The sequence below is a fragment of the Corvus brachyrhynchos genome, unplaced genomic scaffold (assembly GCF_000691975.1).
Source record: "Corvus brachyrhynchos isolate BGI_N302 unplaced genomic scaffold, ASM69197v1 scaffold28, whole genome shotgun sequence".
NCBI classification, from domain to species: domain Eukaryota; kingdom Metazoa; phylum Chordata; class Aves; order Passeriformes; family Corvidae; genus Corvus; species Corvus brachyrhynchos.
The window spans coordinates 2,986,225-3,009,409 of NW_008246058.1; the positions used below are offsets into that span (position 1 = coordinate 2,986,225).

General features: G+C 39.1%; 1 protein-coding gene across 1 annotated transcript in view; it reads right to left on the reverse strand.

The window, feature by feature from the left end:
• NSMCE2 (NSE2/MMS21 homolog, SMC5-SMC6 complex SUMO ligase) overlaps positions 1–23,185 on the reverse strand; it is a 128,161-nt gene that overhangs the window by 62,672 nt on the left and 42,304 nt on the right. The window contains exon 3 of the mRNA XM_008642603.2: positions 6,032–6,185. Coding sequence (XP_008640825.1) covers positions 6,032–6,185 — 154 coding nt within the window. The remainder of the gene's footprint in view (positions 1–6,031; positions 6,186–23,185) is intronic.

Below are 23,185 nucleotides of genomic sequence, written 5' to 3' on the forward strand. Positions count from 1 at the left end.
TCTGTAAGGAATTTTATGAAAATGAAAAGTGCACATCCCACACAGACCACTGAACTGTTATAACACCAATCCCACTTTCAGCTGGAATTTTCAACTCTTGTGCTGAAGTTGTTTTCTCATAGTTAGTCAGTAAGAGGATTTAAATTTTTTTTACATTAAAAATATAAGGAAAAATACACTAATGTTATTTTTCTCTGCCATCAGAGCTGTGTAGAGACAAAAATAGGCCAACTAAGAAGTCAGCTACAACCGAAGAGAAACCCAGATCTGCAAATCCATTATGTGAGTCCACAAAAGTAACTTCAACTATTTCCTCAAATTTCACCACTGCTGTGTGGTGAGAAGTAAAATTAATTGCTTATCTCAGTGTGATGTTTTGAGGATTAATTGGATGAAGCTTGTCAAGCATTATAATACACAGTATCTTACTGCAGCATGTTTTCTCATCCTAATAAAACCAAATCAAAGACCTTAGTCTTTCCTGGAACCTATGATAGACAGTTTTAAAAATTTAAAGATAATTCCTTTCACAGTGTCATTTTTTCTATCCCAAACTGTATCTAAAATGACATTTTTTCACATCATTATTTCTCAGCATATGCATAGCTTAAAATACATGTATCAACAGGGCATATGGCATCTACTTGAACATTAAATTTAAAATCTTCTCCTTTCAAAATATTTGCTTATTGGTAACGACTGTAAATCCATCCTAGCCAAATGATACATACTTTTTCCTTTCAGACTCAGAGACTTTTTTTTCTTCAGTGGAGAAGGCAAGAAAGATCCTTACAACTGCAGTGTAGCTACTTTCCTAACTACATGACAGTGACTGGTTTCCTGTAACAAAAAATTGCCTAAACTACTATTGAGTCTCAAAATTATTTGTCCCCCATTAAAAAGTATTATCTTTCCTACATTTGCCAAATTCAAACTGTTTGGAACAACCAGCAATACTGTCATTCACCCAGATCTTAGCACTTTCCACAAAATCACTACTGAAGCGTGCATCTGTTGTGTGTTTGCAGAACCTGCAGTTATCAAGGATTCCAAAGTGCATGTTATCAGCTGCTACAAAAGGACTATGAAATCTGTCATTCTTTGTGCACCAAACGTGACACTAAATAACCCTCGACAAATACAGCAGTGGTAGCTAGGGTCACAGGAGTAGAGATCAAACCTCCTGATTAGTTCTCCATAGAGAGTATCACAAATTTAAACTGATAAAGGAAGAATAAAGACAGGTCTTAGTTTGATTCTGTGAAGACAAAATTCTCATACTTTCTGCCAGAAGACAGATGCCTTTGATATGTGTATATGTATGTGTGTATAAATATATATATATATTCTGGCATGAAATAAAAAGACTCAGTAATACAACTTCAAACAGAAGGTAGGATTTTAAACTTACAGAAGATACAAAATGCAAAGTTACAATTCCTGCAGTAATCATAATTTAGTTCCTATGGGCTCACTCTAGCAAGGCTCTGTACTGTGGTTATGCTCCAATAAGGAAGTGAAACATGCCAGCAATCTCACTAATTTCAAAGGATCTACTCATAAAATTTAATTTAAGCAACTTAAGCTAAGCATTTCACTTAATCAAAAGGAGACCACTAAGCACTTTGCAGATCCAGGACCATTATGTCTAAGGACAGCATCAGTCATGTAGTGTTAAGGGCACAAAAAATTTTCCTTACCACACATGCAATCATTTAGAACTTTCTGGTGTTACCACATTTAGTCAATACCCCTCCAAGCACTCACTTATTTGGAAAAGATAATGTAGCCACTTGGGGGTACAAGAAATGGTTAAAAAAAGGAAAAATTAATCAACACTCTCTTCTACTGCTTACAGTCTGAGAAGGTTTGAGTAGAAAAATGAAAATGTTTTCCATTAAAAATAAGAAGTGGGAATTTACGAAACTAAGATAGTTCTGAAAACAGACTTCAGAAAAATCACTTGCTATTCACATAAAACCTGTCTGACAGTGTTTTGACACATATCAGAGGTGAAGATTTTTCATCACTGCACAAACTCCAGCTAAAGTAGCTGCATAATAAAGGCTCACAGATCTACAGAAAATGCCTGAAAACTGTCTGAAAGACGAGCAGAACAGAAACTGCTCTGAGGCATGATCTCATCGTTACTGCCAGAGAGATGAACTTGCCCAATTTCACTTCTGCACCTTGACTGCTGCTGAAGTTCAAAGCTAAGAAGGTCTCCTTCCCACATAACTGCCAAGAGAAGACAAGCTGAAGGTGATACAGCACCGTTCTCCTCTTCTCCTCCCCAACTATTAGAGCTACCTATGGCACTGCCTGTCACCTGTCAGGGGACAGGGAACAACCATGCAGCTTCCTTTCATCACTGTGGAAGCAAATATCAAAATAGAAAATATATTAGCTTAATTGTCTGTTAAAATAAGGTTGTATTTAACTGCTACACACTTTGCACCATACCTAGAAACTGTGTTAAGAAATTTTTCTCCTTCAAATCCTAGTTAATTACTAAGTAGTAAGACAATGTGAGAATATAATATTTCCTTGTTCTGCTATTCTAGAATAGAAATGTCAAACTCTGCATAAAAGATAAATGATCATTAATGGTAACTCATCCTGGAAGTCAAATCATTTTAGTATCTACCCTGTCTGCTCCTTTAAGATAGAAAAGATTGGAACAAAAGAAAAAAAAAACAAAAAAAAACCCCAACAACGGAAAGCCTGGCAGGAGTTTTTTGCGTTTTATCTAATTGAGCAATAAAACCGAATTCCAGAAAAGAGCTAAAAACTCAACCACAGCTGTATGTATATGTGTTCTTGAAACAGGCCAGGAATTGTGAACTAAGTTGCGCCTGGCAAGACTAATAGTTGAAAACAAAGTATTAACCAGTAGCTGTTGATGAAGTTTTTGATACATGTAACTCACATCTAGCAGTTCTAAGCGTGTCCCAAAACCCACAGACACATTATAATATGCTGTTAAGATGAGGCCAGAATTGTAGGACTCATTTTGAAATCACAACTCATACAGGAGAAGATAAGAATGCACAGATTGGCTTAAGCATGAATGCTGAATATTTAACAGCATGACCTTAATTTCTTCTTACAAAACAACCCCACCAAAAACACACAGTATGTCTTAAGGTAAATCACCAGCTTATGGAAACTAGTAATGTCTTTTACAGATTTTATGAATCTTCAGCTGGTATTGCAGCTCTGGAATTTCTGCCTTGGAGTCCAATCTTCCTTCACAGTAACACCATTTTCTTTCTACATGGCATATCACAGAATCACAGAATTAGGTTGGAAAAGACCTCTGAGATCATCCAGTCCAACCTGTGGCTGAACACCACCTTGTCAACTAGACCATGGCACTGAGCCACATCCAGTCTTTCCTTAAACATGTCTAGGGACAGGGACTCTGCCACCTCCCTGGGCAGTCCAGTCCAGCATCTAATTACTCCTTCCGTGAAGAAACTCCTCCTAATGTCCAATATAAACCTTCCCTAGCACACCTTAAAACTATATGTGGTACTTTAGATAATATTGACAGTGCTCAACTATACATCCAGGCATAATAATTTAGTGTGTAGAGCCCATCAGTGAGAAGAGGCTTTTTACACCAGATGGAGTACAGTTGTCACTTTAGTCTCTCACAAAGCTGTTAAGACCAGAGGCCCTCTAAGCATCCCTGTAAGAGTGTGGGTATCTGTCATTTTCAAGCTTGTGAATATATCTGTGATATTCATTTCCACAGGTATTTTTAAGGGCTAGATATGAGTGACAAAAACACACAAAAGGAGAGAGGGAGGATTAGGGCAATGGCAAGAAGATGACATAACAATATAAATAGATATAATAAATAGAGAAATAATAATAATAATAAATAATAGATATAATAAATAGATATCATAAATAGAGAAACGGCACAGTCTTACAGTTGCCAGGTCACTGTATCATAGAGAAGCAAATTTAAGTATGTGAATATAAACAGACTCCACTGATCTTCAGCTACCCATTATTACTCATTAATTTCTAGAAGCTTTCCTAGTAAAAGAGCCTTTTGAAGAGGAAGGGAAATAGGAAAATAACTTTATATTGGATCAATAGATTATTTAGGCAGGAAACACAACAGTAATGCAAGTTTAAGGCAGAAAAATTGTGCTAACTTTCAAAAATTTAACTTTGAATCTACCTGCAGACCTGAGGTGGCACTTAGTTATCCATTTCCAAAGAAGGTGGCTGCACCAGCCTGTTCACTTGTATGCATGTTCATTGTATCACATCCAGGACTGTTTGTGAAAGCAAAGTAACAATTTTCCATTCAACCTTTAAATCGCAATAAATATGGCAATGGGAGTAAATGGGATGGATTTATTTCATCAAAACCAACACAAATTCTTCAAATGTCAAGCTGACCCATCTGACCAAAAGTCCTTGCAGTGAACAAAGCAGTCCACACAACAGCCTCATGCATTTCATTTTGGGCACAGTTTGACCTCTATGCACAACAAAAAGTCAAGAGGTTAGTAAGACAAATCTGGATTTCAGGCAGCAGTAGCACAATGATGCCCCCATATTTTTTTAAGAATAATTTTTATTGTGTTTATTTAATTCAGGGTTTTTTCAACAGGTCTGCCAGTTAAAACTTAGTCCCATAGCTTGAACTGAATGTATCACTAGAGCAACACCCCTTCCTCAGGCAATTACAGGGTGGAAAGTAAATCCAAAGTCAGTTATCAAGATTTTTATCTTCTTAGTTACAAACACCTGGAAATTAGAAATTACAACATAATGGTGGGGCAGTAATAATTTTATGGTTATGTAGGGAGTGAAAATTACACTGTTTTGTGGTCTGCAACTCGGTATGTTCATTCTTAGAGTAGTGCCAAGAGCTCTGTCAAACTCAGAGATCAGTGCTAAAACCCATAAAGATGGGAAACAAATATATTAAGCCTTCAAGCTCTAATCCTAGTGAGTCCTGAGATACCAGACCTGAAATTCACCTTGGCAAGCATGTCCTCACACTCCATAAATCTCTATAGGGAAGCAATCCAAAGTGCAGTGGGAAAATTCTTTCCACCAGTTTCCTTGGGTTTTGGATAGGACTCCAAAAAAACGCAAAACTCAAGGAGAGCTACAGGAAAGCACCCAGAATATCATTTTCCAATGGTAAAAATCATTAATCTATGACTCCTGAAGTTCCTGAGATACCAGTTTATGTTGAAATCAAAATGCAGGATGGGAGGGAATAGGTACAGGGGTCAAGGGACAGCAAGCAGAACAATATGATTTCAGAACATAATCATGATAGGGGAAGAGCAACACAAATAGTGTCAGAGCCCATGACCTTTCCCAGCACCAGTAATCAGAGCAATATTTTAATGGCTGCTATATGTGTGGGGCAATAAAAGCAGACAATTTTGTTGTGTTGCATAAATAAGCAAACTGTTTACTCTCCAACTTTCCTGGTAATTTAAGCGCAAATAACATAAAATTTTAACACTTGAAAAATTACGTGAATAAAAAAACCCAGATTTTAGTAATCTGCAGTGTTACACGGTGCGTGCACAGAAGCTGTAAACCAGAGAACACGTACAGTAAACATTTTCCAACAATACAGTTCTACGATTAAAGCAAAGGTCTTCTTAGAGTTGCAACACATCCTAAATTGTGAAACAGGAGCAATTTGTTTAAGTGACAAATGAAAACAGCTTACCTAATCCTTTTAGAAGATCCTATCAATTAATAAAATAAATGCAAAAGGTCTTCAAATGAAAAAGCCCACTTTACAAAAAAAAGATGTGATTTTCATGACATTTGTATTCCAACTCAGCAGAAGCTGTGGGAGTCTAAATAAAACTACCAAAGTAATTACACTGGCTTTTTTTCTACACAGATATCAATTTAAATAAGTTTTTAAGAACACTAACATCAGTTTGAGCCGTAAGTGGCAGTTCTATATTTCAGAGCAGTCACATCTTACCATTTAGCATTCAAAGGATCTTTTTTTAAAAATTGGACTTACACTGTTTTTTCATCTCCTTAAGCTGATCCTTAAAATACATATATTTTTCATTCCTTTGTAAATCTGAGTCACTGTTTTTGCTCTCCATTTCAAGGAATTTTTCTTGGGCCAAGTTTTCTAAATCTGGTAAATTTTCTGGTTTTTCTCGTTTTACCTGTAAGGAAGAAGAAATAGAATGTATTCATTATGACACATTTTACTACAAAGCAAAATACATCAAGCAAAAATTCATTAGCATAATCTCAGTTTCTTTTGACTACAGTTAGGCTTCCTGCTCTGAAGCTATAACCTCCAAATAATTATTCATTTCAGTAAAAGTAACTATGAAATGTAGATATTAACTTCTCAGTGTCATTCAGCTCATTTTCTGGGTATTTCTGACACTAATAAAAGGGAAAACTGAACCTTGCAGTGAAATTTCCCTCCGCAAGTGGTGAAGGTAAACATGTTAACAAGAACCAGCATAACACTGAATGTGAATGAAACCAAAGAATACAACTGTGTCCAGAAACTGAGAAGATAACAGAAAATCTGAAATAACTTTTGCTAAGAGTGCTATAAAAACCTCCACACTCTCATCACTTTGGAATCAGGTTTACAGAAGCCTATAATCTACATGCAAGATTAGTGTGATAACACCAGCAAAAACAGTATAGCTAATGTGAAAGGAAACCACCTCAATTTATTTGTGCTGTGTGAACAAGAAGCACTACGCCATACAAGCAGGCAAAAATGCAGTTTCTTGAAAAGCACTTACTTACAGCAATTACATCTGGAAAGATCTGAAAAATAAATACCTAGAAAAGGGAAGTAATCATATAGACAATATTAAGATATTCTAAGAATGCAGAAAGCACTTTGGGAACACCCTAAAAACAATAATTGGAGTTTTCTGCTTCTCAAGGCAACAGTAAATTCTAGGGAAGTGTATCTTTGATGGGTCTTCATAAGAACTAGCTTACAGGTGGTGGGAACTATGGTGTGCAATGAGGTTCAGCAACAGCACAAAGTCAGAAAGAAGGTGGACATCTGTCAAATCCTTAATGCTAAGCATTTTCTGAACAAGAAAAAGGCCATTTCTATCCCAAAAATATGTCAAAACATGACAATCGGAAAAAAAGGAGGTAAGCACCATTTGCGCTAAGCCACTCTACCACACACACTAAATTCTGCCCCTCACCAGATCATGCTACTATTCATTGTGAAAGACAGGAAAAAAAGGAGCCTACTGAGAAGAAAAACAGTTCACTTCATCAAATCATTTACAGGTTTAAAAGTTTACAGAGACTTTGGCAATCCTACAGAATATATTTTATTTCAGGAGCCAAAGAAATAATAAATGTTCATGTGAAAATGGACTTTGCAGATACGTAAAATGCAAAAAAACCTTTACTATCCCTTAAGCAAAGCTAAGTAATCCATAGAACTATTACTTCTTCCAAGAGCAAGCCAGTTTACCACATTTACTTTAGGCAGATGCAAGTTGTGGCAAGAAGAAAAATAAGAAAAAAACACACACTGCCAGGTGATAGCATGAAGTTTTCAAAGGCCCCTGGAGATAAAAGATCAACTACCACAACATCCAGCTGTAAATGGGAAAGACTCAGGAATACCTTGGTACCAAAGGAGTACAGTGACTATGAAAGACCAACAGCATGTCATCAGAGATGCTTAGACTGCTGCATAAAGCCAGGCAGGAGTGTAGAGTCCTTATTCTATGAAACCTGACCAAAGGAGCAAAGGAAAACAGAGCATCCTGTGCCCAGTGCAGTGAGGACAATCGTACACACTCAAATGGTTTGCCTGTGCCAGTATCACAGTACACTGCTGCAACAGAAAGCCTATCACAACCCCAACCAGCGTAATTCAGTACTCAGCTGGAGAAGAAACTTGACCATCAAGTGTATGCAAGCACAAGAAGGCAGTTACTAAATCAAAATTCATTTAAAATCCAAGACATGATAAAAAAATGCTTTGATCTGGACCCATGTAGTGCAAACATATTCCTTTCTGCAACATCAGGCTGTTTTTACAGACATTCTCTCTTTAACATAAAAATAGTGTGTAGACACACACAAGAATAGTCCAAATAACAACACACCACTAAGATCTGCCCTCATCACAAATCAGAGTACTAGAATCCATATAGAAGATCCAGCTGTGTATACTAAAAATAACCCTGAAATGCTTCTAAGTTGCTGATTCTGACACAAAGAGTAAAATACATTATGTGAACATTCATCACAGACAGCCATCAGCAGCAAAGACAATGTCAATAATCTTTTCCTCTCCACAGGGACCACATTACATGATGATGTAAGTTACATCAGGATCTCTTTATCTTTTTCTTGACTCATGGAAGATTTGAGTACAGATATGCATCAACATAGCATCTTCAATCATACCATCAGACTGAGAGGTGAAAAGAAGGGCACAGTCAATGTTAGTTCAAACAGGGGTGCTCTCAACTCCAACTTCCAGAATTAAAAGACTTTACACATATGAGCAGAAAAAAAGGCAGGAACTGTAACTTACAGCGTTATGCTCCCCGAAAGGACACGTTTGAGAAGCTGCATTACATCACTCTGCGCTGGTGTCACCTCACCTCAAGCCCTGTGTGCAGTTTTGGGCACCACAATATAAGAAAGACATAAATCTATTAGCTAGCACCCAAAGGGGGGCCACAAATATGGTAAACAGTTTAGAGGAGGAACCGTATGAGAAATGGCCGAGGTCAGCCCAGAGAAGAGGAGACTGAGGGGAGACCCCATTGCAGTGGGCAACTTCCTCACGAGGGGAAGTGGAGGGGCAAGTACCAAGCTCTGCTCTTTGGTGACCAGCAGTAGGACCCAAAGGAACAACATGAAGCTCTGTCAGGGGGATTTAGGTTGGATATTAGGAAAAGTTTCCTCACCCAGAGGCTGGCTGGGCACTGGAACAGGCTCCCCAGGGAAGTGGTCACAGCATCAAGCCTGACAGAGTTCAAGAAGTGTTTGAACAATGCTCTCAGACACATGGTCAGCTTCTTGGGGGTGTCCTGTGCAGGGCCAGGAGCTGGGCTCCATTAACCTTGTGGCTCTCTTCTAGCTCAGGATACTCTTGTGATTCTATGATATGCACACAAATAAACTTTGTCTGTGCCACTTTGGAGCTACAAAAATTTGCATGAAGACATCTTACTAACCTCAAGAGAATGCTTATATAAAATCCTCCCTTAGCTACCTACCTGTAATCACACAGCTTGCTGCCACAGGTCTATCAAAGTAAGAGCTAGCCTGCTATTTGCTAAGGGCAACATGAACAATTCCACCAGCTATCAAGAGAAAAAAAAAGTCATTCACACCAGCTATATTCCCAATAGCCATACATTATTACATTGTGAGGACAGCCCAGCAATGCAGCACATATGACAAAGGCTCAGACAACCATCTAATACAGAAACCTGAAGAGTCAGATGTGAGAGATGCTCAAAGAATGCACTTTCTTGTAGTTTAACTTCTTTCATGTTTACCATTTAAATTCAGTTTCTGTTCACCTCCACATGATTGCTTTCATTAAAATGATTAGTAGAGACACCATTCCTGACCACACTCAACACTTTACCACACATATGCTATTACTGAAATGCCAGATAGACCTTCTGGAAGGTCAGGACATCACAGGTGAATAATAAGGCATGTCTACCTACTGTAATAACAAACAAATACATCTTGCTGTGCACAAGCAATTTCTTTTTGGTGCTGCATACCCTATGCCTTGAAGAGGGTTGAGAATGGTCTAACACAACAACATAAATGAAAACAAATGAAAGAAAATGTCCCATCAGTCCTAGGTCCTCACAATGCAACAGAATTACAACATCTTATACACTGCATCAGCACAACACCTTTACAGGTACATTACAGTTTTCTTTAGTTCTCGCCACCTACCCACTCCTACTCTACAGATTCTTGATGAATGTAGGAATGATGAGATCAGCATAACAAAATGTATGAGGACAACACAAACAGGGTATGGCTATGGGACAAGGCAAAATTATCAGTATTCAGGGCACCAAGTTGGGGTCATGATCCTTTTTGGTCTCAGCAGCATGTCAGATAAATGCTTACCAGCAGACCTGAAGTCACTGGCATGTTCAATTCCTCAGAAAAAGTTACTTCACATGAGAACCATGAAAGACATGTTAAGCAAACAACTGTTCATTTAGCAGCACTGTCAGCCAAAACCAGCATGCTAAGTAACACCTTGCAGTCATTAGTCAATCCATTGAGAGCTACATTGATTTTGAAATGGGGTGGAGGCATACACACCCTACAAAGCATCCTGGAAATTACATGTAACGATGAACTGGGAGTGTTCAGGACATACGGTGAAAAGAAGTATCAGTCACAACAGCTTGTTTACAGCAATAGAAAAAGCAAAAGCATCTACTGTGCCATACCAGTAAAGAACCACATGGGTATTTACATGGGAGCTAAGCAGTAAGAACATACATGTTATATATAACATACATATACATACATGATCTACCAGCAGTCCTGATAGCAAAACACATTTGCAAACACTAAACACACAATTGTTCAGAAAAACGTAGCTGTGGTTTAACTACTGAAAGATACATTTACTCACGACCTCACACCATACCACCTGGTCAGAGCGATATGTGCAAAGGGGTTTCTGTGCTGGTCACTTCATGACAGGTCTTCTGCCAATAACTGTCTGTAAGGATACGTCTTCCTCTCATGGATTCTTCCACTGCGAGTGTGTCTATTCTATGCTTAAACTGTTAAAACTATGCCTCTAAAAATCAGGCTTTTTGAAAGGCCAGCTTGCAGAGCCGAAGGGAACAGTAAACACAGGGTATTCTAAAGGACAGTCCAGGGAATTTTTATTTCATCAATTACCATAACCACCAAATCAGAAATAAATTATTCTGTTCCAGACCATTCTCAGATCAAGTAAGGTCAAAGGTACCATAGACTAAAATTGGACCAGTTTGCGGTATCAGTCTCCATACAGTAAGGGATCGGCGTCTAAAAAGTTACTAATTAGCACAACCCTGCATGTTGCACTGCAGCATTTAATAATTGTCCTGCCCAGACCCAAAACACTTCACAAACATTAAAGAATTTAGCCTCAAATACCCATTGTGACATGTAATCTGTATTTTACAAATGGAAAGACTGTGGAATTAAGAGATTAATAACTTGGCCTAAGGTTGCACAAGGAGACTGCGGCAGAACCAAGAATATATAAATCCCAGTTCTGTGCTTGGAGCACAAAGCCATCCTTTTACCTTCTCCTTTAGCTGAGGGAAAGTTCAAATTAACATGTGCATTTGGTTCACTCTCTATAAAGAAGCCTGAAACAGCTTGTGGCTGCTTGGCAAACCTTGTGATAAAAGAGCAGTATTTTTCCTGTCACAGAAATGCTCCACTGGTCTTTGCATTGCAGTGGTTCAGCATGTGACACTCCATGGTTATTTTTCAGCCTTTTTGTTCTTCTCTCTCTAGTTCAGAAGTCCTTTAGGCTGCATGTTTTTATCCTGTCACTGTTCTGAGGTACTCTTTCTCAGGGCTATCCTTTATGTCCCCGGTATTTGGGAGTTTGCCAGTACCATCCATTTTATTTCTCAGAAATTTCTTGCCATACCTGAACCATGTTGCAGTTTCTTCCTATCTGTGATACAATCTACAAAAGAACTATCTTTTCAAAGAATTCAGAATTCTCACCATAATCTTCCAAACCATGCATTATTTGTTCCCTGTAATTTAATTCCTGCAAAATATGGACTTCTGAAGTTTAATTTATGGATACCAAGTCAGCTGACAGGGCAGAATTTCTTCATTTTCCAAATTCTTTGTTGTTTCATTTATGAAAGGGAGGGTGATTAGTCACTCAGTGCTACAAAGCCCAGAGGTATGTAGTTATTTAGGTATTTATATTCTTTTGGGACAGCACAAAAAAGGATATAGTGATGTTTCCACCTAACTCCAAAGTCATAGTAATTTAGACTGTATTTACACTACAGCCATGTGCCTCTCTGCATGTGGTTATGAAACACTGACAGCAGCTGCATCTTTTGAAGAAAAACTTCTTATAGCTCCTGCTGGGACAGAATTTCTTACCCTTATGAATTTGATATTGTAAAGGAACTCAGTCAAGATTTTTCAGACAGCCAATTTCAGGTCCTTCAGGATTAGGTAAGCCAGCCAACTGCATCCTACAAAGACCCAGGTCAGAACCTATGAACCTCACATTTTCTGAACTGGCATCACTTTAAAATGTCTGAACCAGACACAGGCGTATCTAAATCGGCTTATTTCAGAGAACAGATGCCAAGAATCAGCTGGCTACAACACTAAATATGGACATTGTCAAAACAGCCCCTCTGAGCATCTTGTATCACAGGGAAAATAACTATTCTTCCTTTATTTATCTCAGCTATGCAACAAAAGCAAACAGAAATGCATGTCACCTTTCCCTCTTGATTAACAATTCCGACATCCCATTATTTCATCCTTACCTCACTAAATAATTTATTATTACAAATATGCAGCCTTTCAACACACATATTTATTTTACCTCAGGGTAAGTCAAAGTTTGCTGTGATTATTTATTATAACCAATTTTTTTTTCACTGAGAGGGAAAATAACATGGGAGCTAAGTAAATTTGTGGGTTGAGTCACCCATACACTTGGTGAATCATGTGAGAACCAACTCAAAGTGAGTCACCACTGTAACTGAATCAGGCTGCAAAATTTCAGCTCAACCTAAACAGTCATTTATTATTCTTCAATGGCTGGATTCAAACCCTTAGCAAATATCAGATCATTTGTTGATGCACAAATAAAAACACTGCATTTGGAAACATCTGCAAGTACAGTCAAAAAGGATATCATCATTCAGCAGCAGGAGCTGCAGTAGTTTGAACACAGCTCAGCTGCAGCCAGGATTGCCTAAGGGCCCACATCTGATTCAGGAGATTCAACACCTCTGTACATCATGGCTGCAGGGCTGGGACTCTGGTTGAGCAACACCTTTGCAGACTATTGTGAAATACCAAGAGAGGCAGACTTGTAAGGGCTGACCCACACTTATGACACATACTGCCTATTAAACCGGGCCAGCACAACAGAAAATCACTGTCAGCATGTTTCAAATATCCCCAAACTCTGCTAGAGTAACAGTGTGAAGGTGAGGCAGGGTTGCCATGGTTCCAAAACAGCACATCAATGCAGTGGTTGTAGCTAGGGTGTCCCCATAATAAAATTTCCTGTACCCTACTTTAAACACAGCTGCACATGTTCAACCCTTAAAAAGAAAGCAAGCATGGAGGGACACACACTGCCTCCAGGTACAGCGGGGTGTATCCAAGCAAGCTCTCACAACTCCTGGCACTCAACAGTCATTTCAGTGAGGCTATTAATGGACTTTGGCCACCCTGGCTGCTTTCTGTCTCCTATTTAGAAAGGAACCATATATATAGGGTAGGATTAATGTAAATGAGCACCAGGGGAAGAAACAAAACTGCCTGTGTACCTGCAAAGTTTAGAGCCTGAACAGCATCTCTTGGCATTCCCATATGTTAGAAGTTTCACCTCAAGCAAAATGCTCTACCCTACACACATTTTAACAGAAAAAAAACCCACCCCTGTTTGTATTTTTCCCAATTACCGACTATGGCAGAGAGAAGATGAACATCCTTTTGTTTCTTTCCAAGACCCCTGTGCAATGCTTTTCAAAGTGCAAAAGGGTAAAAATAAGCAACTAAAGGGAATCTTATTCAAATACCAGTATTAAAACTACCTGTTACCAATAATGTAAAAATGGCTCACAAAAACAGCAGTAAATGTGAGGATTAAAGGCGAGGTTTTCCCAAGGTACCAAAGTGAAGAAAGCTCATGGATATTTAGTACCTTAATCCTTTCAGCATTTCTGAAAGCCTGTTGTTTGCTGTAAGGGTTGGACTGAATATTCTTAATGACTTCAACAAAACAGAAGTCTGTCTCCATCTTGTTTTCTGATGTTTTTTTCAGCATATGAAGTATGAATTTGGAAAAGCAAAAACTTCTACAGTATTATGGTTCAAGGCATGGTGAAGGAGCAAGCCTATCTTCTCCTCATACCTAAAAGTTCCACCATAAACAGAGTTTATATGAAAGTTAATTTTGGTGCACTAGAGATACACAGCATCTTGCTCTAAGTAGTTTTGCCTGAGCACAAGGCATGTAACAGCAAAACCAACTCATAACTTTATTCTTATAAAACTGTTGCTTTGTTTTAACAGCGTGTTAGAAACCGTGAGGCAAACGGTGCATCTCTTTTGGCAAGGTTGATTCAGCAAATGCATCAGGCTGTTGAACCAGTTTACCAAGCTGCTGATTAATTTGCATTATTTAGCAAATATATTAACATGGATATTAGAGCTATTTTTCTTTTTTTTAATATCCCACTCAAACTGATGGGAATTTAGACATTGATTTCAGTGGGAGCAGAAGAAGGCCCTAAGGTGATTTCGGATTAACAACCTGTTGACTCTTGTATGGCTCTGCTTGCTTGACTAAGATCACTAAACCCCATGTTTTCTACGGTATGGAAATAAAGGGCTAAATCCTAAAACAAGTACAGTTCAGTGTTATCTTCAAAAGCTCCTACAAAACGCTGATTTATGCCAGCTGTGAAGCTTACTCCTGTATAAATACAAAGTGTGACTTATCCTTTGAAAACCTTCATACAGCAATCATTGTTAAAATCTGTTGTTTTTCCAGAGGAACGTTTTCCATATTCTTTGGGTATACCTCCAGTGAAAGTCAGGCAGGCTTTTTCAATTTTTAACCCGCTTGGATTTTTTTCATTTATCTGATGAAATTCTTGTCCTTAAAAAGTTCTTCAGCACTGACAGCATTTCTTCTTCATACTCTCCAAAACAGCAATGTGAGTCATGTCATCATTTTTCATTAGGAGTAAATGTAACCTTTACACTTTCAGGAAACAGCAATAAGATATCTTAAGTACAGACTCATGCTTCATTCAAATTGACATTAGTTGAAAAACACAAATCCTGGAAGAAACTTGCAGCCTAGACTCACCAAATTAATATATCTTTATTAATATACAGATCAGGATGGCAGTAATTCCGTCAGGGTGAGAGCTCCACCTTTAACACAGAACAGTGAATTCAGTGATAGCACAGCGCTGAGCTAAGCAAAACAAACAAAAAACCCAACCAGTGAAACTGTACTAAGCTCCCCAATTTCCTTATAAACTGGGAATACCTACCTTACTTATACTGCAGTGGGTACAAACACCTCACTTGTCCCAGTCTGTGCCTGGTGGCAGAATTGCCTTTTATTTTGCACTTTACTGCAAATGCCACAGAGACAAGTCTCTCCTTTGACCCTTTCTACATATCACATTCTTCCATCCATACTAGTGATGTTTACTTATCCAGTTTCCTATTGGGACAGCCCTCAAAGGAGTTATTAGCCACTAAATCCCAGGTCCTACTTCCAGTCTTATCCTTCTTGATTTACCAGTTCTGGCTGATAGCTTGTGCCTCTTCCCTTGTCTTGCCAAATGCTACGTGCTCTCCTAGTACATGCTCAAGTGATTCTTTTGCCTTGCACTGCACACTCTGAAACAGTAATATACCCTTTTTGCAACACAGGTGTCACAGGATATCTCAGTTCCCTAACTTTCACAGGTTCCCTGCAGGCTGACGGAGAAGGATGTTTTCAACTGCAGTTCTTTTCCTCCTCTTTGCTTATAGGTCCCATCTTCGTTAGTAATGCAGTTTCAGCAAAGCTTCAGAAAAAGAACTGGATCAGAAAACGAGCATTTCAACTTAGCCTTTGCTCCTAGTATGCTAGATGAAGTTGCTGCTCCTCTGTAGTTACCAGTTTTTGCAAAGATAACATGCTCTGTGACAGCCTGGATTAATCTTGTTTACATTACCACCTTATGCATCCTTCCCATTGACCTTCCAAAATCCTTGGAGTCTATCCACACCTTTCCTGTTATCTATCACAGCATCAAGAGGCTGGTTCTTGCCATCAGATAACTGATGATGCCAGTCTCTGTCACTCTACCTGTTTGATTTTCAAAACAAACATATTTTCACTCTCTCTCTTCTCTCTCTCCTGGTCCTACTGCTGTGAGAAAGCTCCTAACATACATTTGGGAATATATCTTTAAATCCTTCTTCAAAATCCTTGTTTTACACCATTTTCCTTTATTATGATGCCAACAAATGCTTTCACAACTGTCTGATTGTTTCTGTGCCAGCTGTGTGTCCTGCACAACTCAGACCAACTTCCTGATTCCAGTGCATCCCTTTTGTACAGAGCCTTACAAAACTGGGTCCTCAGAACTCTGACAAAACCTGAGCAGCTTTTTTGTTACAGGTCATTACATTAGCACTTGCATCTTAGTTCAAAACCACCTTGCTCCATACTCTCCACAATAAAGGAAACCTGAAAAACTGTGAACAGTGTAAGAAACTGCAATTAAGCACAATCCTAGCAATAGCAATACCTAACTGTAAAGTGGACTGGATTAAATCTAGTAGCTGACTCTAGAATAGGAAGCACACAAGAAGAGATTTTAAAAATTCAGGAATATTTGGTTTGCAACTCTATTGCAATTCATACACTATGCCTTTTTAAAAAGCTAAATGCAAATTATCAATGCAGGTTTAAAATTATGACTAGAAATTAAATCATATTCCAACTCTTCAGCATGTATAGACTCCCCCATTACACACGAGCCCTTGATTTTATTGTTGGAAGTAATTAAAATGCAACTTTAATTTTTAAATAGTTCATATTTAAAATAAAATTTTCTGTAAATGAGACTGTGTGACTGCAGTAGCAATTTACTCATGTCTTCAAAATATGACAGCAGGGTGAGAAGAAACAGGAAAAAAAGAGAGTCGTCATCTGCAGTTCTAAGGCTGAAGGAGTCTGCATGGCAATAGGAAAAACAGGTGCACGAATCAGAACAACTCCTAAGTGGAGTACTCTTCAGATACACTGTTAAAGTGCTGTTTGTAAAAGCAAAATAAATTAAAAAGCTTAGCCTCGAATTTATATACCCTTTTCTTAATATTGATTTGGCTGACAAGAAAAGGTGTTAAGAGTAGAAATCTTATTTGTCTCTCCAAGAACTTACACAGGAAGCCTCACCACTATGAGTTTGGACATAATACTGAAAAAAAAATCAGTACTTTTTTGACTATCAAAAACATTCTCATTATGCTGTCTGATAATCACAGAAATTTTATGCTGTCCATGATTAGAAACTGTCATTTACCGCAGGATTTAAAAGCATAAAAAAGTAATTGTCTTCTAAACTTATCACTCTGTGCCTGCAGGTATTTCCTTTCTGTTATTTTTAAACTCAATAAATAGATTTTTTTTCTTATTCCTCAGTTTCTGCAACACTATCACAGTTGTCCCCCAAGTTCTTTCAGGCTGCTAGCATAAGCCCTATGCCAGCCAACCTCTCCTGCCATTTGAACTTCTCCCTACATCTTCCTTAATTTATAGCCCTCTCATATTTAGGTTTTGAACTCGTTCTTCTGCTTTCTCATATAACTTCGGTTTCCCAATTTAGCTTCTTCTGAAGCTCATCTCATCACCATACATCACAATTTTTAGTACTGCACTTTCCTTCTTATAACCCTTATCAAACTTGCTTCTCCTTCATTTCTCTGACTCACTGTATATCACATGCTAAACTGATTCCTTATTACTAGCCCTAATTATGGGATGCCTCCATTCATCCTTTTATATATTACATTCTCACCGAACACCTGTTGAGTCACTGGCAAAAGGTTTAGGGAGCAGATGCAGATGCAGGTTGCCTCCCCTGCACACAGGGGCTAGCAGTCTTGAAGGAACAGCAAGTTCCACTGACCTCTTCATGGGGTCTTGTAGTGCTTTCTTTCCCAAGTGCACCCACTGGTACGTAGGATTATTTTGCCCTGAGTGCTTCTGTTGCAGTTTCCTCACTGTTGGTGACCTCCTTAACTTCACCTCATTATGAAGTGAAAATACACCATTCAAAGTGGAACAGTATAACTCAGTGTAAGTAATTAACCTTGTAATTGCACCTCACACTTCAACAGGGATCTTCCTTATGAGTACATGTCACAACAAAATACTTGATTTGATTCTACTCAGTAGTTATTCGCAACCAGATAAAATTTCAGCTACATCTCAGCCAATCACCTTCTATTTTGATCAGTTCCTGTAGTTTAACTATTATCAATTCCTATCATAGAATCATTACATTTAGAAAAGACCTCTGAGATCATCAAGTCCAACTCCTGACAATCACCACCATGTCAACTAGACCATGGCACTAAGTGCCACATCCAGTCATTTCTTGAACTCTCCCAGGGATGGTGACTCCATTGCCTCCTTGGGCAGCCCATTCCAACGCTTAACCACCCTTTCAGTGAAGAGATTCTTCCTGATATCCAACCTGAACCTCCCCTGGCACAGTCTGTAGCCTTTTTCTCTCATCTAATCACTGGTTTCCTGGGACAAGAGGCTGACCCCCACCTGGCTACAACCTCCTTTCAGGGAGTTGTAGAGAGTGATAAGGTTCCCCCCGAGCCTCCTTTTCTCCAGGCTAAACACCTCCAGCTCCCTCAGACACTCATCATACAACTGACTCTCTAGATCCTTCACCAGCTCCATTGTCCTTCTCTGGACTCGCTCCAGCACCTCAATGTCCTTCCTGAATGGAGGGACCTAGAACTGGACACAGTACTTGAGGTGCAGCCTCACCAGTGCAGGGGGACAATCCCATTCCCCTTAGTTTTTGTCTTCTGCTGTGCCATATAGAGTCATTATAGTATTTCTTGCTTCGTGAATTTCTCTTCTTCCCCAACCTCAGCAGCCCATTTCCTTGTTCACGGGATTTTAGTTTTGACTGGAGACACAGATCATCTCTGAAAAATATAAGGCAGTTGATATATGACCTTGTTTGTCAAGTTCATGACAGAATCCCTGTGATGAGCAATGAGGAATCTCATCTTGTTATATAAAATACTACATGCAAAAGAACCCAAGAAGAACAGGACAAACAACTCCCTGAGGAAGTTATGGATTGCAATCAGTAAACAAATGGATCATTAATTGGTCATTGTTTTGCATGGCAAAGTAAGACATGCCTACTGCAATGCTGGGTAACAAATCTGCAGAGGAAAAAAAAGAACACTCTATTCACTGGCAGAAGAAAAAAAAAAAAACCTCTTTTGCAGAGTCACTAACTCAAAATGGAATAATTAAACTCCCACTTCAGAAGCTGACACTTTGAAGTGGAACTGCAGATCTCTATTTGCATATTAGGAACGCTTGTGTCGATTTCCATGCTCCATCTGGGCAAGAGATTGCAGATGAGGATGACAAGGCTCTGAATTAGGACAAATTAAATGGATGCGGACTCATGAAATCCTGTAGAGATAATTATCAGTCTCAAGATGATGTAATTAGTATATTAGCATGGTTTCCTCCTTTAGCAATAAATACATTTTAACAATATGTAATGTCTTTATGTCTGCTATTTAATATGTCAGCCTTGCTTAAAATCCTTTGCATCCTTCTGTTTGGTCTGTCCGCACTATTGTAACTCCCTACTCTGTCGCAGACAACTAGATACACAAAAAGACTAAGTTGTAGCAAAGATGCAAATTGTAGCACTGAAGCTTTAGAGATCTGGCTATCCAAAGTAATCCCCTCCCTAAATGAGACTTTCAGACCTTGTATAAAAAGGATGGAGAAAGCCAGTGTAAAAAACCAGGAATCACAAGAGCCAGCTATCGAAGCAAACTGTCTAAGAGACAGGAAGTTCTATTCCTCTAATGGCAATGGGTGCCTCCTCCACAAACCCTTTCCTTTAGTTAGTTGCTTAAGTCAAGCAAATCCTGCCTCATAAACAATGATGAGAGAAATCCACATACTATCAGATTTAATATCTCAGTGGTTAAAACAGTCATCAGTAAGGTGAGTGACCCGTTTTCAAATCTCTGCTCATCCCATATTAGTTGTCCTAGCCCATAGGCTATTGGGTATTCAGGAGTAAGACATCTCGATCTCTCCTGTTTGAAGCTGTTCCACTTTGTATAACTAATTAAAAGATAATTGCAGCAAGTATTTGAACCTGACTCTCCCACATCCCAGGTTATTGCCTAACCATTCAGCTGTGGATTCAGTTTCTCATTTTGTTTCTTATATCATGTAAGCACTTTGGAAAATTCTGCTCTCTGTATTTTACATACAAATGTTTACAGAGCAGAAAGTTATTTTCATTTCAGAATTACCACTACAAATATCTCCCATTCTTCTCCTGTACAGTCCCAGCTCTCTTGCTCAGTGGTGAAAACTAGGTGGTTTGTTTTTGTTTGGTGGTGGTGGGTGTTCTTTTTCAAACCCTTTCTCACCATACAACCCCGTTGTGCAAGTACAAAACCAACTTTTTCTGTGGTTCTTAGCTTTGATTCTTTGCTTGAAGAAGGCAATGAGAAGCCCCAAGCAGTATTCATAGATAGCAGAATAAAAGGATATTGGTATTTCACAATGATTGATGATTGCTCCCTGGAGTCTAAAATATGGTATGGGCTGCAGCAAGCACATGACATGATGCCCTAAAGAGCTCATAGGGTAAATGATGGACCTGGCACACAAGCAAAGACACAGTATCAACCACACATAGGGAGAAACACAGATACAAATCCAGCATAATGATACACAAGTGAAAGCTTGCAAGGTGTTTCAAAGCAAGGAGAGCCTGGCAAAACAGGGACCTGTTCGAGGAATGTAAGGGCATTGTGAGCTGATAAGAGAAAGACATCAGACTAGGGAAAAAGTACTTCAAGAAGCAGTGCACAAGACAAAGTAATTCAAGGAAGGCTGAGGCTGTTCAACTTGTCTACACAAGCAAGACGGGTACATTTATTTTGCAGTTATGCCAGTATAAAACTTGCAGATCCTTTTATTTTATTTCAGCTTACATGTCCTCTGTAAGAATTTAAGAAAACAAAATAAAGGAAAACCCTACCATTAAACAAAAAACAAAAAACAAACAAAAAAAAAAACCAAAAAAAAAAAAACAAAAAACAAAAAACAAAAAAAAAACCAAACCAAGACTGCAGAGAACACTGATATAACTATTTTAATTCTGTTACTGGCAAAACCTCCCCTAGAAACAAAGCCTGAGTTTCAAAATGTGAAGTAACTATAGTCTGAGATGAGGGAAAATTTTAGAAATGTTGGGTGAACACTGAGTTAGGAAAAACTAAGAGTGCAACACCGGTATTGTGAAATGTTAAATGCAACAACATTACACAGCAAGTAGATGAAGAACAGATCTGAGGAAAAAAAAAACCAAAAAGCCAACAAAATTCTGGCTGTGCAAGGACATGCTGGCTCATTTATGGCTTCCCAAAATATTTCTGCGATACAGCATCCTGTTAGTTTTCAGCTCACAGGAGTTCTTCCCCTTAGCAGAGGCTTGTGGTGATACAGGCACAAACTCCTAGAACAAAATGTTAGTCTTTTACAATATTTAACTTTTGTAGAGATTTAAACATTTAAATATGTCATTACAAAATTAAATGACTCAGTATAGATGTAATTCAGATGTACGAAAATGCATTAGTCACTCAATGAAAGAGGCACTGAGGTTTTACTAAAAATACTTTACAGAACAAAATAACAACAACTTTACTGAATGGTTGTTGTGAAAAGCACGTAAAACTAAATCCTGTGTATATCACCCTAATTTGCCTATCCTGAAACTAGGACTGCTAGTTCTTGACCTGAAGCAGCATGGCAAACTCACATCCATCTTCCAACACCTGTTCTGAACAGCAGAGTAAGAGGAAGCAATGTTAGATGTGATCCCAAGGCAAACAAACTGGGGAGGTGTTACAGTGGGGATTACCGTAACACGCATATCAAACAAGGCAGCCCGTGGAAAAGAAATATATATAGGCTGATTCTTGATAGATGTTTCAGAGAGATGTTTATTTCTCCAGCTGCATGGCCGGGGCTCTGCTGAGGAACTGCTCAATCCCGGGACCCGAGGGTCCTTGCCCGCGCAGGGGAACACAAAACAACCAATGGGGAATGAGGCTGAGCAGGGGCAGGGAATCCCTGTGTCTCCCCCCCAGGGCCCCTCTCCAAGGCAGGGGGAGGAGACCCTGACATTTCACCCGTTTTATTTTAATAAAAGGAGATTTAAAACTTAACATTGAAAACAAATGGATAAAAATAACAAGAACAGTTTTAAAACGAAACAAGCCACCCTCCTGAGTCTTTAAATGTCCAAACAGATTCTCTGTAACATCTTAATGCTGACAGAAGGGAGACAGGACTCTCTGAGCATGCTTTGTGGGGAAACTGAGGCAGGAGAGGGTTTAATTTCTTCCCTCCCCCTTTTCATTCCCCCCTCAGCATCTTATAGGGAAAGGGAATTGTATAGGGAAGTCATTGGGTGAAAAAAGGATTAGGAATAAACTGAGGATGGGGTAAATTTAGAAAAGGGTTCATATTGGGCATAGGGTAAAAGGGTAAAGTAGGTTGTGGGTAGGGAAATTGCTGGGATGGATATTGTTTATAATTTTGTGCGTAACGGCTGCCTTTGACTGGAATATCCCCAGGCCCAGTAACATTTGCTGCTTGTAAACCCTTCTTTCCTTGCACTATATCAAATTGCACAACTTCCCCATCTCCTACACCTTGCAGGTAATTTTTAGAGTTACTCCTTTTAATGGCAGTTCTATGGATGAATAAATCTTCCCCCGTATCATCTCGTGTTATTAATCCATAGTTGTTTTTGACATTGTACCATTTCACAGTTCCTGTGATTTTAGTCGCTACAACTTCTCCTATCATGTGCTTGCGTGTTTGTTGTGGCTGTGTGTCCCGAGAGGCTGCTGCCTCGCCGACTCCAATGTCTCGGTCAGGCCCTCGCATTGCAGCTGCTCCGCGCTGCTCCAGCGCGTGTCTGGGCTCTGCGCGGCCCCGCGTTGCCATCGCTGCCGGCCCTGCGCCCTGCGAGCGGTTCCGCTCCACCAACTCCACGCTGCTTTGAGAGCGGCCTCGTTTCGGCTCGGCACTGCGGGGCTTCTCATGTCACTA